Here is a 19,572-nt window from a genome sequence, read left to right on the forward strand (position 1 = left end):
TGGTAATTAGGCAGAGGTAGCAGTGACGGAGGCTCGGGGAGCTGGGGAGTTGAGGGGGTCTGACTGACTTGCAGAGAAAGAGACCGGACTGTCTGGATCCTGGCAGCAGCGAGCAGCCAGCCAGTGTACCTCAGGCGCCTGGAGGTAGACTAGCATCCACACGATGAGGGTGATGTCTTTGTTACGTGCCACATGTTCCACAGAGGAGAGCCTGTGGAAACGGGGGTTTAGTGGGACGTGCCGTCGTCTGAAATCTGACACGTGCTATAAAGGAATCCAATTTCCAGCGCGCATCCCGTGCAATCAGCGGTGCTCGTTATAATCTGCGCTCTGTATTTACTGTAAGTCGTCCTCATTTAAACTTAGTTTACCCTCCATTACTTCTATGTACATAAGTGCTTAAATGTAGCTGGTGTTAATGGCCCTTTCTGGGAAGCGGCGCTACTGCAGCTCTTGACTAAACTTAGAGAGACACTTGACACAATTCTGTAAATGAACAAATGTTTTCACAGTATCGCCATAAGTCTGCGGATGCTTCTTTAGAGGAGCGCCTCTGCCTTTAATGTCTTGTTTACGCTCCGCGGCTCCAGGTTGCTTCAATACGTTGCCAGTTAGCAGCCGCCGACTGCAACACAATCCAATTAAATAAGAGTGTTGTCTCTCCAGGTTCCTGTGTTCTCTAATTGGGGCTGTGACTGCTCACTAATCAGCGGAGGTACAGGTAGGCCCTGGAGGACGCGCAGACGAGGCCTCTCCTGTTAATTGAAGAGATGCTAAAGCCCGGCCTCCTCCGCGCACCCGCTGGATTCACCCAAACAGCCGCGTGCGTCTGCACCTTTCGCACCTTTTCGCCCGGACGGCGTGTCGGAGCTTGCTTCGGTCCCAGCGCCCGAGCGTTGCGGAGCTGATTGCAACGATTTAACGATCCCCCGTTTGTTCCGCTGGTCAGATAAACTCCCAGCGTTTCTCATGGGTCGCACCCACTTTAATTATAGTCTTAAGGCAAAGTCTCTCATTCAGAACCCTCTCGTACTGAGAGAAATAAAGCCTCGTGGATCAAAAACGGCATCGGGCACGAGACACGTTGGATCATGTGCCTGTAAGATAATAAACCTGACTAAAACTAATAGGTGTGATCGCAAATGTGCAAACAGTAAGTAAAAGTGTGTTTGACCTGTTGTGATGAGCAGTAAAGGAAGAGGAACTGAAATACATCAGCAACTGGGAACAAACGACCCAGAGATTTAACATAGTTAATATTCATATTTTGTAGCCAACAGTGACAACTTCTACATTTATAATTTAAATAAACACGTGGTTTTATATAAATGACCTGAAAAACAGATCTATCACCTAAATTGAAAAACCGTCCATGTGGACGCGTGAGCTGCAGACTTGGGCGCTGTGCATCTGAAAGCGCCTTGGCCTGGTGTGTTTTTGATTTCCTGCACCGTCTGGTGGAGGTAGCAGCTTTGCATGCTGGGGTCACACCTGTAATGTATTTCACACTGGGTTATATTTTGAGTGGCCACCTGGATGAGGAAATAACATGTTCACAGTGCATGAACGCTCCAGCTCTCCCTGCCAGGTAGGAACAGGTGTTTGTTTTAGATGACAGGCAGCACATGAATCCAACGTGGACGCCGCTCGCGTTCATTTCTTGCTTTTAGCGAAGTAGGTTAATTCGGTCTGAGCGAACTGCGAGATCTGACAAAAGTTTTGAGGTAGCGAAGCTTTGGAAGTTGCACTAAAAACACATCTTCCACCCCCTGCTCAATGATAATCTTTCATGTCTTACGTTCCGATTACTTGCTGTGCGGCTAAACTTCCTAAAGTATGTTGCACCGCTTTGTTTCTGGCTTCCAAAACCAAATTAAATACAAAAAAATGGAAATGAAAAAATATGTCAGAGGGCATTCCACAACGCATTCACTAGGAGGAGTTTTTTTTCCACTCGTGGTGGGGAAAAGTAATGGCATTTTCTAGTCCAACTCCTGGTTAGCTGGACTAATTTTTTTTTTTTATTATGTGCAGCTTCGGGGCATGTGAATGAAAAGATTGATTGTGCGAATGCTGTTTCTGTCAGCCACAAACAGGCAATGAAATACCAAGCACACCTGGAGCAGTGCTCACTTTTGACAGGCACATACCAGTGTAAGCCTCTATTAGAAAAACAATGAAGTCTATCATAAAACATTTATGGTAGATAAAGTGCCCGAGAGCGCTAAAAGCAAGCACAACATGGCAGCGGGTCCAGCGGTACTTCAGAAGTGGACCAGGAGCTGCACATCAGAAAATACTGTCAAATACTTTGTAGGTGGAAAGAAATAGAACAGGCTCAAGTCTCTGTTTTAATATCAACATTTGTGCAACATCACCGTTAACCAAGAGTGTTTTTGTTATTTAATTTAAATCATTGCATTTGTCTTTAGTTTCCAAAGGCACCAAATGGTTATTGGCTTTATTATGGTTACAAAACTAAAGAATCACAGCTCATCACAGTTATGAATGATTAAAGTGCTCCTCTGATTTTCCTGTGACACATCGACAGTCAGTCCCATCACAGTTTGCTGTTGCTAACAGATGGCGGTGCCACCTCCACCACCACCTTGCCCAGGTTCTTTCCAGCATACATGTAGTCCACAGCCCGGAAGATTGACTCCAAGCCTACAAACCTTCCCTCCTGGGCCAGATCCCCACAATCCACCTCACACACCAGCTTCCCCTCAGCGAACATTTGCATCATGCTGCCCACGGCCTCCTTGTAGTCGCTGAGAAAATGGGGCAGGAAGAAACCCCGGATGCTGGCTGACCTCTGGAGCAGCTTGACCGGCAGGGTTGCAGCTCTGAGGGGTGGGATCCCTGAAGCGGTCTGGTACCCGGAGATGAAGCCAATCACGATCAGGCGGCCCTTATCGGCCAAGCTGTTGAGCGCCAGCTCGAAGACACCGCCCCCCACCGACTCGTACACCACGTCTAAGCCTCGCGGGTACTCCCTCCTCAGCGTCTTGGCCAGGTCCTCCGCGCGGTAGTTAATGGGCCTGTCGCAGCCGAGGGACTTGAGGAACCCGGCCTTCTCGTCGGACGAGCAGGTCCCGACCACGTGGCAGCCGGCCCGCTTGGCGAGCTGCACGGCGAACTGGCCGGTTCCGCCCGCGGCGGCCGTCACCAGGACCGTCTCGCCCTCGGCCAGGTCGCCCAGCCGCTTCAGGGCGATGTGGGCGGTGGCGCCGCTGAGCAGCAGGGCGAGGAACTCGGGCCGGGCAGCGGGGACGGGCACGCTCTCCTTGGCCGGCACCACGGTGTACTCGGCAAACGCCCCGCTCCCGAAGTAGGCCACGGCGTCCCCCACGGTGTACCGGGAGCTGGCGCTGAGGCCGAGGCCGACCACCTCTCCGACACCCTCGAAACCCGCGTCAAAGGGGGGCTTCACCGAAGGGTCGTACCGGCCTGCTGAGTAATTAATATCAGAGGCGTTGATTCCCACAAAACTGAAACACACACAAAAAAGGACAGAACCTGCAGATCAAAGGCGAGAAAATAAAAAGGATTAAATGCATAAATAAGAATCACTAATGACTCCAACGCGGTTCCTTAGTGTAAAGGCTCATTTCCTGAATTCCTGCCTGAAGGTCAAGACTTGGGCTTCCTCCCGTAGACACGTCTGTACGGGGCGCAGGCACGGTTTGTTTTGGCAATAATTCCCATTCTGCCGCCGAGGAGAGCGGTCCTGCACTGACAGGAAAGGCTTGTATCGCGGAAAACACGGCGTGATGTCATGATTCATTGTCTTCAGAGACACCCACAACAAACTGCGCTTTTTCTAAAAACACACGGATCGTCGCCTCTTGCCTCAACACGAGCAGACGACGGGGCTGTTTTCATCTCGCTTTGGTAACATATTGGAAACAAATACGTGAGAGAGGAACGCATAAATAAATCATTTACTGTCGTTGAGAGTGGCGTGCGTGCTGCGCCTCATTACTGGGCACGTCACATGTGTACTTTGAGCCTGTGGATAATGCCTGCGTAGCTTTGAGCGGGGTCACGTTAACGACAAATACACAGTCTGACTCTTTAACATCTAAGTCTCCTCAAACACATATTAAGTTGTCATCAAAAGGTAAAAATATTTTAACAGTTTGAAATGTAGAGAAAGTGGCATCAGATAGATTTTAATGATTTGCTTCTGGGTGTTTTTTTATTAAATTAAGAGACTATAGATTTTGGACGGAGAAGTGCTCACACAGTTTGACGCCACCTCAGATCACACACACACACACACACACACACACACACACACACACACACACACACACACACACACACACACACACACACACACACACACACACTATGGGACTGTTTATTTTGTGTTCAAAGTGGATTGAACGCGATGCCGAAGCGCTCTCAGGGATCTTGGCTTTTAAGGATTAAGCTGTGTGTGAGAAAAGCTCTGCTTCAATGATGTCATCAATAAATTATCTATAAGAAGGAAAAAAAAAGCCTTCCCATTTCACTCCTTTTGCTGCAGCCAGCGATTTTTTCAATTACAAATTTCTCACTCTGAGATTTCTCATTTAACACATTGACGTTTTAAAATTTCATTAAGCTCACACTAAAGCTGTGCAAAATGGGATAAGTGCCTCTCAGTTTGCTCACACAATCCCCCACAAACAGAAATATTTATTTTGCCCGCTAGTTTTAACATGTTCCCACCAGTTCCCATGACTGTGACGCCTCAGCCAAAGGTCTTAGTTCACCAGCAGCTGATCCCTGCCTTGCCTCAATAAGGTCCTAATATAATGTTTTACACCGGGCTGGTTGATGGAAAACTGCATTTTACTGGCAGTAAATACCACAATAAAGCCCGAGGTGCATTTGCGTAAGGCTAATTTAACATTTAAGATCAGATCAGGCCCATAAAGAGCCAGTAATGTAGTATTAAATCAAAATTAGGCTAAGTTATTACCTCCAGCTGGAATCACAAACAGAACCACAAATCATATTTTCACACTGTTCATTTCTATAAACGAACCAGATTAATTCATTATCGTCGTCACTCAGACACCATCAGGTGCAGCTCTGGCTTCAGGTGTCTTTACTCCAACCGTAAACACACACACACACACACACACACACACACACACACACACACACACACACACACACACACACACACACACACACACACACTCCTCGCTTGTGTTGTTGTGAATGAAAGAAACGACGCCGCACTCCCCGCGTCCTGTAACACCGCATCTGCTTCTCCATCTCCATCATCCGCGCCTCTTGATGCCACTCGGAGCCCCCCCACCCTGACTTTGTTTGCAGGTTGGTGACGTAGAGAGAGACGGGAGGACAGAGAGAGGGAGAGTGGAAAAGGAGGGGAGGGGGGGGTGGATGCTGAGATGGATTGATAGACAAATGCAGAGAGGGCGGAACTTGGAATTACAGTACTGCGTTTATTCCTCGCGTATTTTGCCATCTTGTAATGATGATGATCGCAGGTGCTGGACATGAGTAAACCGAGGTAAGCGGAGACCTTTTTACAACTTCTCAACAATATAGTGGCGGATCGACAGCCCACTACGATGCATACACACATTTTCGAGCTCCACTGACATATTAGCGGCGCTTGGAGTAAACAGTATGTTTATGTTCACGTTTCAAAAGCAACAACTTACCGGTTTCTCACGAGCAAGTCCGCGTCTCCAGGTGTCGGAACCGCAACGGTCTGCACCGACACCGCCTCTCTGAAATTCGGACTAAGCTTATTTACCACGAGCTTTTTCATGCTGCTCGCTATGGAGGACCCTTTAAAATCCATGAAGTGCGCCGAGTAGGACATGTCTACGATGAAGCGTCGCGCGACGCCGCCACGAACTCCACAAAGTGCGCCGCCGACGCTCGAAATCGTCCTCGCGCCGCTTCTCGCCGACAGGAGGCTGGACATGGCTCCGAAATGTGGCAAAGTTCGCGGGCTGCTAAACGTGGGATAGTGGCGGCAATGAGCTCGACTGCCATTAGCCTGCGCTAGAGGCTTTCCCTCCGCGCGCGCGCGCACGCCGCGGTGCAGGCCGGAGCGGGAAGAGCCGGGTCAAACGCGCGTTTGAGCCGCAATAAATGCCGCGATGCTTTTGAGCACGACTCTAAAAAAAACACCAACAACATAAAAACCACGCACCGGGTTTTTTTTTATAATTAAAACACTGCAGCGGCGCAGTTGTAAGTAGCACAGCGGCGCCTCAGACTTGTCGTCGGGAGTCCCTCCCCTTCCCGGACACAGCACTCACTTCCTAGTAAGGTGGAACAAATCAATCCCCATCCCCTAACGTGTCCTCAGCCCTTTTCCCTCCGCTCGAACAATACACACTCCGACGGAGCTCCTCAAACGCGCAGAAATCCCAAATCCGACCTCAGATCGCTATGCGTAAACGCGCTGGCAGTCAATTCACCCCCCCCCCCCCCCCCCCTCTCTTTTTTTATTCGGAGAGCTCTGTTGCAGAAACGTGTTTGTGCCCGCACGAAGGCTACACCTGTAACCGAAGCGTGTGTCGGCGACGTGTGAAAGTGTCTTGTTTGCATTCCATTGTGATTGCATGTTTCCTTTAGCATAGGCATCATCCGCCGTCGCCCCCTATTCAACAATGTCACACTATTACTACGCGCCGGACCGCCGAGCCCTCGTCCCAACCCCCGGTGGGAGCCGAACCCTCGCTCGTGTCATGTCAGTGCCCCCTTTCACGAGCTAAAGATAACGTCTAACATGGAACGACCCCCGCGCTCCATTGATACTTGTTGTGGTTCGTGGAGCACCGTGCTCGCATAAGTTCGCTTTCGGTTCGTCCCTCGATAAGTTCGAGAAGGATCCGTTCCTTTGTGGACGGTTCGGGGTTTTTGTTTGTGAAGCAAAAGGGAGACGGCGAGAGAGAGAGAGAGAGAGAGAGAGAGGGGAAAACAAGACAATTAAAAAGATTGACAGGTAGGCTCCTCTGTCAGGGGTGACGCTTGTGGAGAGGGGAGGAGTAAAAATGTAGCAGGAAAAGCCACTCGATGCGTCTGTCTATCAGTTGAGACTGTCTGAAACAGCTTCTGGATCCACCGCGTTTCCATTTTTTTTCTCTTTTGGAAGAGCTCGGATCGGTCCCTGGAGTTTCCCCCCCTCTTTTCCGCCTTTTAAAAAGAGACAAATATTATAGTCCGCGCCGATCTGATCTGTTGTTGGCGGAGCTTGGATGCGCCTGCGTCTTGTTTGTTTCCCCTCTCTCTCAAGTGATATCCTCTCCACCGCATCAACCACCCCTCCAAAAAACCCGACTCTGCCCAAGATGCTGTGAGAGGAGCGGTGGAAATCATTTCCGCGAGTCTGAAAACGTAAGTAGGGGGAGAGAGAGAGAGAGAGAGCCCGCTCGTCCCGTTTATTTTTTCAATGGGAGAAAAATCGGGGAAGCAGGGGAGGGAGGGAAAAGTCTTCGCCGGACTAGTGAGGCTGGATCCGGGCTGAGGTGGCGTGGTGGTGACGGGACTGACATTAACCCATCTAATGCCTGTCTGTGTTTTCCTTTCTCTTCCCCGTCTCTTTTTCAGGTTTCTGGCGAAAGAAGAACAGGGAACACGAGGATACGCTACTTATCAGAGCTGAGCGCTGCGCTCACACGGGACTTATTTGTTTGGTCACCGCCCGACTTTATTTATTTTTTTTTTTAGTTTTGATGCGCGTAAAAGGCGCAGCGAACTGTCGTCCCCCTCCGAGCAGCGCTGGAGATTAGGGGGATTTTCTTTTTTTTTTCTTCCAGTGGGAGTGAACTGCAAAGTTGGGTTTCAAGGTGCCCGCTTCGGCGTCTTTTTCGCCCGGCCGCGCGAGAGATGAAGGAAGATGATCTCTGACGGACGCGGAGGTGTCTGGAGCTGCTCGAACGTCTTCGTAAAATCTGAGCTCGTTCTCGCCGAAGCCGACCCCGCTATTAAGCCCGTTTGAAAAGAAACCTGACATTTTTTTTTCTTGTGTAGCTCCGATATCGAACAAACAAACAAACAAAAAAACAACAACTCTGCCCCCCAAAAAACGGGATGGTTTTTCAAAACTGACAGACATTTATTTCTTTGTAATTCCTGCATGAGAAGCACCGTGGAGCGTGACGGTCACTATGCCGAGGAGAAAGCAGCAAGAGCCGCGGCGATCAGCAGGTATAACCCGCCCCTCCATTACAACCATTTCTCACCCTTGTAACAAACACATTTTTATTTACAAATGCCAAGTGAAAATGTCGCCGTTCACATCACAGTGAGTAGTTGTGCTGCCTCGTTTTAGAACTCTATTTACATGAAAATGACTTTGTTATTAACTCAGCGCGGAACTCACCTCCTGACCCACAGTTGTCTTAAAATGTGTCCAGTTGCGCAAATGACGCACACAACTGCGCAATGGCACTTTGTTTTTTGTTTTTTTTTTCTAAAAATTATCCTTATTTGCCAGGAAAGTTCTCCTAAGTGTGGTGAGATAAACTAAATGGCATGTTATGGGGGATAAAAGAGAGCGTTTGAGGTTCAAGAGTGAGTAATGATGAATAATTGACTGGGATAGAAGGGGGAGAAAACTGGTGAGAGGCGCTTTTTTCCCTTTCTTTCAGTTTTATTAGAGGATTGCCATTCTTGATTTGATGCGTGATTGATCGCCTGTCAGGTGGCAGTCTTTGATCTGTTCATCCCTGATAAACATCAATAAACGCCTCCATGAAGACAGACACGCCTCTGGAAGGGCCAGCCGCTGAGACGCACAACCGTCCTGTTGTCTCAACCTGCAATGAAAAAGTGCAAGAGCAAAGTTGCGATTTGTGTTGGAGGGGGGTGAAAAAATCAACTCGTTTTTATTTTAAGTGACTGCACTAAAAGCAGATGAAAGGGCGGCGTGGATGTTGAAATAGCTCACGGCCAAAATCAGTGCAAAACAGTTTTTCAATTCAGATGTTTGAGTGTCTGTGCTGAGGAATTGCACTTTCCCACCCAGGCTCGCCCCACGTCCCCTGTACGAATCAGTCCAACTGTGACATCAATTTCCACCGCTGGAGGTGGGGGGTAGAATATTTACTATGTGACCAACTGATATAACCAAGTGCTGGCGGAGCACCGACAAGGTTGACTTCTAGTGGTTCGGATTTGGACTCCCCCTTTTCTCCCTCTCGTCTCCCTGCAGCCTTTAAACAAATGTAAATGAGTGACAGGGGTTTCTACCTCTGTGCTAATGAGGCCGAGCCTTTGAAGTTAGGCATTAACAACTGGAGTGAACAAAAGACAGTTACAGAATTTTAAAGAGATTTTGAAATATGAGGTGCAAAGCGGGTCGAACAGGAGGGCCAGCCGTCGAAGACTTTGAACTCAGCGGGTTTTATCATTTAAGGCAGGGAGCTGGTGATGGTGGTGGTGGTGGTGGTGGTGAGGAGGAGGGGGATGAGACCGAGTGTAGGATGGAGAACGTTCAACCGGTGCTCGCCGGCGTCTTCATCCTCTTCGCTCTTTCCCTAGCGAAGCCCCGCTCGCGCTGCTCGCTGCCCACGCTGAGGAGCCGGGGGTCCGACTCGGACGCGGGGCCTCGCTCCGCGTAGCTCCCGAAGCCCCTTCCCCAAAAGGGTCCTTGGGGAAGGGGCCCGTCACAGCGGGCGCAGGGCAGCTTCCCTCACGCTCCTGCCTGCGGACGGAGGCATGCAAACATGACATCACCGTGACCCAGTCCCTCCCCTCTCTCACCGCACACACACACACACACACACACACACACACACACACACACACACACACACACACACACACACACACACACACACACATTGATCCATTGACTGCCATGCTCTTCATGGCTTGTAATGGTCAATCACCGCTTGGCAGAGCCCGTGTTTTCCATTCTTCCATCAGCGCGATGGCCGGTCAGACACCGTGTGCCCTCCACTCCAAACTCCCAGTAACGACGAGCAGCTAACACACAGGCCCGAACGCATTCGCGCGCTAGGCGAGCCTGACGCGCCGCTGGGAGCTGGTACTGACCTGTGGCTTCTCCTCTGTGCTGCTGCTGCTGCTGCTGCTGCTCAGAGGAGGAATCCTCACGTTGGGCCCGAGCATGAAAATCAGCAGTCAGACCATTAGAACAACAGTAGCAGACGTGTTCCCACAAGTTTCTATTTCATTCGGTGCTTCTTTCTTTCTTTTGAGGCTATTATTTGTTTTGTTAAGCTGCATTCAAACCTCCAGAGCCCAAATCCTTCATAGAACATCCACCGTTCTAATTGCAGATTTAAACAATCATTCGTAAACATGTTACAGATGTGTGGTAACTTCATAGGCAACAGCTAAAATGTTGCGGTCCTTATATTTTTAAAAATGCACATTGTCTTAAACTTTAAATATTTAATTTTTGCAGTTAAAATTGCAGTTTCATAGCCACAAATTATTTTAAGACATTTCTTTCACACTAAATAATGCATGGTGCAGTGTAAATAAATATTTAAGCGCGTGTGTTTGAGCAAAGGGGATTTACTCCACTTCAAACTTATTTAGATCATTCACACACAGGAATTTACATGCGATGGGCAGAAACTTTAAAAAAGCAGCCCGATGAAGTGTGTGTGTGTGTGTGTGTGTGTGTGTGTGTGTGTGTGTGTGTGTGCGTGTGTGTGTGTGCGTGTGTGGTTGTGTTTCCTCCGGCCTGTGTCGTTTCACTCGTAGCCTCACCTTCCCATGAAAGGGCCCGGTGTGAAGGTGACCACGGAGCGAAGGCAGGGACAATTAGCGGGAGTGACGGCGTCTTTCATGCCGCGGGCTCCGATGGCTTTTACGGGAAGAAGGCGACGGGGAGGAGCAGATAAGATAGTCGCTCGCACTTCTCGCGGAGCACCTCGGTTAATTACCAGAAAAGAAAGTGTGAGCGCGCGCGCGCCGAGAGGGTGGGGTTAGGGTTGCTTCCCGTTGGCTTCATTAGAGAGAGCCCTAATTATCTGTGGAGCTGATGGATTTGTGACAGGCCCTAACGATTAATGCTGACAAATTCAGTAAGGTGTCAAGTCCGCAGCTGCCTTGATGTAATCAAGTTGATATTATACAGTCCCCATAGCCCCTAGTGCAGCACCAACTCAATTTGCCTGCGCAGGTGACAAATGGACTTTGCTACCTGACTAATCACGTCAGGAGACAATGCCAGTTAATGACCTCGGTGAGCCCCCGCTGCCCCCCCCCCCCTTCACACACACACACACACACACACACACACACACACACACACACACACACACACACACACACACCACCCTGCAACCTTTTCTCCTCCTCGTTGGATTTTTCAGCCACCAAATTCCTGTTCCCACACACTTTCAGTTGTATCGTTTTAATATGAGAGTCCCCCCCCCCCCCCCCCCCCCCCCCCCACACACACACCTCCCCCAACAGTTGATTTATTTGTGTTCTTCTTAATGACGTGGCACAGGCCCGCTTTAACGCCGCGACGCATGAGCACCGGCAGGAATCATTTCAACGCGCCGGCGCTGCGTTAAAGTTTTTACACTTGTGCACGTGTTACGGCCCTGCCCGTAAATCTCCACCACATCACAACGCCGCCTGGCCGCGCTCCGGCCGCGGCCGCCTCACCGAAGGCCTCCGGTTTATTCTGAGCCGGAGAATCGCAGTGCCCAGGGATTAATGATTTTACATGCCCGAGGTAGCTAAGATTACACAGCGACCTTTGTGCTCTTACTTGCTGATGCTGTTATGTGATATTCTCCCCTTGAAATAATCAGCATGCTGAGATTTACGTGCCCCCCCTCCTGCCCCAGCGTCCTGAGGAGTACAACTCTGTGTAGCCTCTAGGTGTGTGTGTGTTTTTTCGCCCTTTACGTTGCCAGATTTGAGTAAAACCCTCCTTCTTGAAAATTAGAGCAGCCTCGTTTTGATGAAAAGTTGATTGTCGGCCTGAAAGTTGGAGCGGCTTCTGACTTCAGACGCCCTGAAGACGCCGCAGCTACTGAGAAATGAGACGTTTACGTCAGAATTTTCAATGAAAAACAGGGTGTGCGTGCGTGTTTATGTGTGACTAATACGGAGAAGGGCAGGCGAAACGGGCGCGCGTGCGTTTGTAGCTCGGCCGGCGCTGGCTGGTGTTAGTTTTCGCGGAATGAATAACTTGAACGAGCGTAACGGTAACCCTGTCATGTTAGTCATCCTCCTTAGCGTCCTCCATCCGAAGACGGGCCCCTCCGCTTCCCCGCGGGAGCACGGGAACGGGCCCCGGCAGCAGCTCCTGACTGTCACACGCGTCAGACGGAGCAGAAACGCGTATTGATCGGCCGCGGCCCGCTTCGCCCCCCGCTGCCCCTCCCCTGAGTTCTGCTGTATGCTCCCTTTAGCTGTGTGTGTCCGGCGCTGGAGGTTACGCTAATTGGAGCGGCCGCGTCGTTAGCAGGTGACTCCGATCGGCCTCCGTCGCTCCGGCGCCGTCCCCCGAAACTAAGAGTCGGATTTACATGAGATTTGAGCCAGTCAAAGGTCAAACGTGCCCTCGGTTCATGATGTGTTCATTATTCTAAAACAGTTTTTCAAAGTAATAGAATCAGACTGATGGTAAAAGCATGTGTGGCGATTTTCCTGCTCTCGTAGATTAGGAAGTGTTTCACAGTGCAGCATTAATGCCCGTCCCTGTCTTTGGAGCTCTCTTTCCTTCAGATTCCTTTCTGGGGCATCGGGAACAAAGGTTGCCCTCGGGGCGCACCGCTACCATCACCAGCAGTGTGCTACCCTCGCTGCACTTTAAACACACACACACACACACACACACACACACACACACACACACACACACACACACACACACACACACACACACACAAACAGCGTCAACCATAAACACAGACAGGCCCACTGACAGACAGACCGGCTCACACACACCTACACCTAATGCTTAAGTGCAGCCAGCGTGTCTCCGTGGGAGGTCATAATGGAGGTGGCTTAGTATGATGGGAAATCATATCATTAAAGCAGCCAGATGTGCTTTGTTGCCTGCCTTGCAGCACATAAAAACAGCAGCAAGTCATGGGATCCAAAAAAGAAAAAATCCAAGTCTGAGAAAATCAAGTCTGAAACAGATAGAAAGCAGCCCTCTGGGACTGGGCTGACAAGCAGTCTTACTCCTGACTGCCATAGAAAAACAATTTTTCCCCAAATAAAGAATTTTTGTTCTCATTTTTCAACGTTGCAGCAGCATAACAAACTCGTTCTTTTAACTTTGGTGTAATTCGGATTGGACGCAAGGCTTTGATAAACGCTGTGCTGTTGCTTTTGTCAACCCTTTTGTTAAGTGTGCTTAATTACTATGTAATATTTGTGTTGTGCTGAGTAATTACGTTTGGTTCAGGTTCCACAGTGGGGATGTAAAGTTAAAAGCTGCCTAATGAAAAATCTGTTGATATGTTGTGTTTTCTGCTTTTGCTCCGGCGTAATTTAACACATGAGGAAGATAAGAGGGGAAGCATTGAACATAAGTAGTCATACAAGATTTAAGGCGTGAGAATTGACATCTCAAATTTTCTTAAGTAAAATATTACATTTGCAGAGGGTAAATTTGCTCTCTTGATCAGTGCCGTGCCTCCTCGAGAGGCTACGGGAAAAGCTGCTAGAGCCAAATTTAACATGTTACCACTATCAATAAAAGATGAGCAATTACAGAATATTTTGTCTAATAAGTATTTGAATTCCTCGGCGCAGGGAGGAAAAAAAAAAACATGTAGCTTACCCCCTCATTACATCAGTTAGCAGGGGGAGTGAGAAGCAGCTCTTTGATGCCAACAAACAAACAAGACAAACGAGATGGGCCCACTACAGAAGAGCAAAAGCCCTGTCTGGGGACACCCAGGCCCGCACACTCGTCTTCTTCTCTGCCCCCCCCCCCCCCCTCCCATCTCTTTCCCATACCTCTCATCTCTCCTCTCATTTCTCGGCACACCCTCCCTCTGTATTTCTTGCTCTTTTTCCCTTCTCCGGCGTGTTTCTCATCTCGCATCCCCCTCTTTTCGGCACTTTTTTTTTTTTTTTTTTTGCCACTCAAACGCGAAAGAGAAAAGGAGAGCGAAGGGGCGGGATCGCGTGGCGGAGGGAAGGCGGCGGATGACGGGGTGAAGGGAAAGAAACTTCTCAGTCAAAGTTAAAATTAGAAGAGTTTAACGCTGCATCTTTGTTTTTATCTTTTTTAAAAAATTTTGCCAAGTGAATCATCTGAACATGGGTCGAATGAAAGAGAGGTGTTTTGCCCGTGCTCACGCTGTCAGTACATTAACTGGGTCGACTGGAAATAAGAAGCAGTGTTTAGTGGGACGGCGCTGGTGGGTGGCACGGGGAGCGGCGGAGGGCTGGTGGGCAGCTTTTAGGACCGGTATTAGTGCTGACAGATGAACGGGACCATAGACAAATTCTCCGGCAACAGCTGTGACCAGCGCCATTATCCTGACAGGTGTCAATTAAGAATTACTGCCCGGCCGGCCGAATGCCCCCCCCACCCCCTGATTTGTACACACACACGCCACTTCGAGCCCCCCCCCCCCCCTCCCGTCCAGCTGTCGGCATGCGAGAGAAATAACACTTTACCCTTGTCAGTGCTGTCACAGGCCCTGCAGCCCCGGTCCGGTTCTGATCGATAGCTGGTATCAGGCGTCACGGTGGCGTGGACGTCGGGGGGCGTGTCCTCGTTCGCCCGGCTGCCGCCGTAGCAACGTGACGTCGTTCTCCCAGTCGACCGTACAAGCCCCACGATGTGATGAAGCTTTGGTTTTGATTTGAACTATCACGATGCTGTTATGTGTGCGCGTGTGCGCGTGTGCGTGTGTGCGTATGGGTTTCTATATGATGCAACCCCGTTTGTGTGCTTTCCGCCTGGGCGCACAGTGAGCGGTGTGTTTTGCAAAGCGCCTGCTGCAGGCTAGCCTAACTGCTGGTTCCCTTGATGTTCCGCGGCTCGCCCTGTTGGCTAATACAGGGCCGCTTTTATTTCACATTGTAAAGTGGGGAGACGAGGTCAATGAGTGGGAAAATGAACAGTTGCCATTGCCCGTCTTGAAGGCTCCCTTCCAGTGAACCCGCTGGCTGATGAACACATTTCGGGATCAGCAGTCGGGCTTCTGGCTTCACAGTGGGGAGAAAAACGGGGAAACTTAGCCGGCGTGTGTGTTCTCCTTTTTCCATATTTCCTCGGGTTTATGGCATTTCAATCAGCGCTGCGACTACACTTCAATTTCCCTTTAATTGTCGAGCGTTGCGTGGATGACTGGACCAAAAGTGGCGAGTTTGTACGGAGCAAAGGAGGAAAGTTCAAGGCCGGATCTCGGGCTGCAACGCGGCGCTCGCTCTAATTACACGCCTCCAATTTGCGTTCGATTCATTCTAAAGGTATTATGTGTTCGCGAGCCGCGCTGTTGACACTGCGTGGTTATTGCCTGGCTCCGGCAATAAACGCTGGCTTCGGCGCCAATGCAGAATAAACACGAGAGGCTTCGGTTGCTAGAACGAGGAAGCAAAAACAGCAACGCGAAAAAAGCAACACGAGAGCGAGCGCAGACGGCTCCCCAGGAATACACAGATGGATTTGCATGTTCACTTGGGAGTTACAGTTTTGGATTTCCTCCCTAGAAATCATTTGCCACAGAAAATAACCGGGGAAGATAATATCAGTGTTATTTCGCTGCTTCTGCTTTATTTGCATATCTCTTGTTTTAAATAAGGCAACCCCTCGGAGTGAAATGCTGCCTTCTTTTCTGAGCGCCGTTCTGCATCTCCTCGCTTTTTTTCCCCTTCTGCTTCTTCTTCTTCTTCTTCTTCTTCTTTCCACCTCACGAACCTCTCTCGCTCTCCTCGTTTCATTCCGTTCTCTCTTCAGGCCTTGCTTCCTCTCCTCTGTCTGGCGCTGGCATTATACCGCTACGAGCGATTATCAAACCTGAGAATATTTTCCATCCCCATGCAAATCACCCACCGTGCTCTCTTATCATCCCCTGCATTTCCCCTCCACCCCGAACGCCTGTGTGTAATCAAAGTAAACGGCAGCTCAAGCTAAAAGGAAAACGTTCTTTGTGGAGATGGATGGAGGGATTAAATATTAACCGGATGCGGCTGACTTAAGGCGAGTGTTTTACATAGCTGCTCCTGCCACGGATGCCGCGCATTGATCCCCTCACCCTGGCGCCTTTGCTTGTTTGCCCGTTAATTTTTCACCTTCAAGTCGCTGGCCAGGCCTTTAGAGCGGAGGAGGAGGAACGGGGAGGCCATTGGACGCCCCCCTCCCCCTTTTCCCATGCTTTACCAGGAGCAGGTGAGATGGATGATAGCAATTTGAAATTTTGTTTGTGCGTGTGATCATGGAGATTGTTCTTTAGTATTACCACGGTGTAACGGTTCCAGTGATTAATTGAGGTGAGGGCTACGCTTGGATTGGGAGCGGAGGAATCTGGGGAAATAGGGGCTTGCAGGTCCTCCACCTTCCTCCACTCTGGATTTGTGAATGTGGTGTTTATCAGCCGACCTTGGAATCCCAGGCCGCCGCCTTCCTACACACACACACACACACACACACACACACACACACACACACACACACACACACACACACACACACACACACACACACACACACACACACACACACTCCCAGGATCCTGCCTCCACACACTGCCCCCTTGTCATATCACTTCCCTCATTTCCTCATGCCTCTTTCTTCTTCTCCCCCTGCTGTGATTAAAGAGAAGATCAAACTGCTCAGACCCAACTCTGGCCAAAAAAAAGGGAGACTAAACAAAAACAGAATGGCTACAGTGGATCCAGTATGTAGATGGACGTTAGCTGTAGGAATGTTCTTCCAGTGGCAGCGGTGCAGTGTGTTGTCAATGTGTTTGTTGTCTGGCAATATCCTGTGGGTCACAGAAGCTGCTTGTTAACTGGGGGAGCTCATACCAGCGGTGGTTCACAACCCCCTCACCACACACACACACACACACACACACACACACACACACACACACACACACACACACACACACACACACACAGCTGTTGTGTCGATGCCATTGTAAAGGCCCTGTGGCTCCTATAAATGCATTGTTGGCCCTGCAGTCGTCTGACGTGGCCACCGCTCGTCACTCCCTAATGATGCATTGTCCCCCTCACTCCCTCACCTCGAGCGCGCACATCGTGGCCAGAGCACACATGAGACGGGGTCGTGGGCAGGTCATGACCCCCAGGTGGCCGCCGGTCCGGCCCGTCGCTGCCCCCCCCCCCACCCCTCGTGTTTGCTTGCTCTCTTCCTCTCTCTCCTCCTCAGCTGACTCCATATTCCGTTTGGGGTTCAAACAGATTTGGTCCTTTTACAGCAGATATAGTGTTTCTGCGCTGGAAGGTGTAGATAGCTCATATTTATAGTCCTGCATGGTATTAATTTAACAATTTTCATGCCACCAAAAATTCCAAGTATGTGTGTTTTAACCGGAATTACATGATACTAAAATGCTCTAAGCCAATAAGCCAATAATAATAGCAATGATAGTAACACTAAAAATATTGTTGCCTTGTTGTTTAATCCAATCCAAATGCTGCATTACTATTAAACGTGGTTAAAATAGCTTCCCTTGGACAACACTGTAGCATTACCTGTCACAATAAATGTGTCATATCAGTCATGTCAGAGCTATGGTATAAAGTCTTCTTTTAATAAATCAGTGTTGGCAACAGAATGTTTTAATATGTCTCCCTTAGTGTTTTATTCCTCCTTTGTTTTTTTGGATCCTCACCAACTCCTCCTCCTTTTTCACGCTGGTTTCCCTTTTTTCTCTCCTCCCTGTGTCTTTCTGTGTCTCCTTTTTGCTCTCCTTTAGTCAAAGTAGCCCTGGTCCCCATAGCAACACACAGTGAACTCTTACTCATTAGTGTGCATGCAGTCCTGCTGAATGGCCTGAATCCTGTTCTTCATTCCTCTTGATTTCATACCAACGCATCCATCACTCCATCGGGATTTTTTATTTTTTTTACCTGAGCAGTCAGAGCGAGCGATGTTTGGACTTTAGCTCGAGACCCAAACAGCGCGGTTGTCTCGTAGCGGCGGGCGAAGCGTGTTTCAGTGTGAGGTCACATGAAGATAGAGAGGCGACAATGGGAACCGTCCACTCCGTCATGCCTGACTCACACTCCGTTTTTTTAATACATTTTTTTTATTTTGTGTGTGTGTGTGTGTGTGTGTGTGTGTGTGTGTGTGTGTGGGTGGGGTGGGGGGGTTAAATCTCCAGAGCGCTGATAACAGGTCAGTCGTTGAGAGAGAGAGAGAGAGAGAGAGAGAGAGAGACTGAACGAGGGAGGGGGGGTGGGGGGTAGATTGAGGGAGAGAAAGAACCAGGATATGATTAGAGAGTAAGAAAGTGTGTATGCATAAGGGAAAAAAAGGCAGAGAGAGACTAGTCTTCTCTGTGCTGGCTCAACCAATGCGTGGGCGGCGCATGGAGTGGAGGGGTCAATGGGATGCCGTGATAGGCTAATCTGCCAGGAAGGGAGGGTTAGGGCAGGCCTCACGGGAGCAGCTCATTGGTTACACTCATTTGCCCTGTGAAATAAAATCTCATTGCGTCTTTGTTTTCTGAATTTTTTTTTTTTTTTTTTTTTTGCACCTCTTGAAGATTGATCATGTGGCCGCTTGCTCCGCTATCTCCTCACCGTTGTGAATATGTAACTGGCTTCGCCCGCGTACGTGTGTGTGGCATACTTTTCTTAGTTCATCCCAGTTCCTGTGGGAGAATGTGTATGTGCAATGTTTCCAGAGCGCCGTGTGCTCGTCCTCCAGTCAGACACATGGATGACAGATGACCCAGTGGGAGACACCAGCCATCCTGCCCAACCGGAATATGCTCTACACCCCCCCCACCCACCCCACCTGCCCCGCTTTGCCTACTAAAAAGTGCATACTTTGTTTACTTCCTCGGCTCTTATCCATAAATCCTGGATCCGCCTCCGATGCGGCGTTGCCCCCTTTTCCTCGGGTTACCGCTTTGTGCGCGATCATAATAGCTGTGTCACTGCGAGTGTGTGTGCGGGAAAACAAACCAGCCACAACCTGGCTGCATGCGAGCCTGTCTGTCGCTGTCAGGAGAGAGAGAGAGAGAGAGAGAGAGAGAGAGAGCGAGCGAGGGGAGGGGAGGGGGGGCGTGGGTGAGGCGGGGGGAGCCTACTGTACCAGAGGAAACCTAAATCCTCATATAAAAAGGCCGTGCACTCAGCCCGGGCCGAGGGAGGGAGGGCGGGAGAAAGAAGGGTGCGAGAGAGGAAGGCGGAAACGGGAGGAGTGAGAGAGAGCGAGGGAGAGAGAGAGAGAGAGAGAGAGAGAAGGGAAAAAAGTTGATTTCCTTTTTCAGCAGAGCCATACATCACAGGGCCTCCCAGCTGCAGTGTCACAAGCTGACAGAATGACATGTGTCATTTATCAAAGAGGCCAGGCGGGGGCCTTGGGAAACGTGCACCACAAAGCCTAAGAGAGTTCATTCCAACGCTCAACCCTCTCTCCCTCCCTCT

At 49.8% G+C, this 19,572-nt stretch overlaps 2 protein-coding genes across 3 annotated transcripts in view; one reads left to right on the forward strand and one right to left on the reverse strand.

Annotated features, from left to right (window-relative positions):
• Positions 1 to 2,338: 2,338 nt before the first annotated feature.
• LOC114843129 (prostaglandin reductase 3-like) lies at positions 2,339 to 6,450 on the reverse strand. The gene is made up of 2 exons (XM_029129380.2): positions 5,688 to 6,450; positions 2,339 to 3,491 (listed from the first exon to the last, which is right to left on the reverse strand). The coding sequence occupies exons 1-2, from the start codon at positions 5,954 to 5,956 to the stop codon at positions 2,561 to 2,563; spliced, it is 1,200 nt and encodes a 399-aa protein (XP_028985213.1). The 5' UTR covers positions 5,957 to 6,450; the 3' UTR covers positions 2,339 to 2,560.
• LOC114843128 (teashirt homolog 1-like) overlaps positions 5,333 to 19,572 on the forward strand; it is a 33,801-nt gene continuing 19,561 nt past the window's right edge. The window contains exons 1-2 of one of the 2 annotated variants that reach the window (XM_029129379.3): positions 5,333 to 5,533; positions 7,591 to 8,190. In XM_029129379.3, coding sequence (XP_028985212.1) covers positions 8,151 to 8,190 — 40 coding nt within the window. In that variant the 5' untranslated portion in view covers positions 5,333 to 5,533; positions 7,591 to 8,150. Of the gene's footprint in view, positions 5,534 to 6,505; positions 7,378 to 7,590; positions 8,191 to 19,572 lie in introns of those variants that run through there. The other variant, XM_029129377.3, reaches the window with a different exon arrangement.

This window comes from Betta splendens, chromosome 16, assembly GCF_900634795.4.
Source record: "Betta splendens chromosome 16, fBetSpl5.4, whole genome shotgun sequence".
Taxonomy (NCBI): Eukaryota; Metazoa; Chordata; class Actinopteri; order Anabantiformes; family Osphronemidae; genus Betta; species Betta splendens.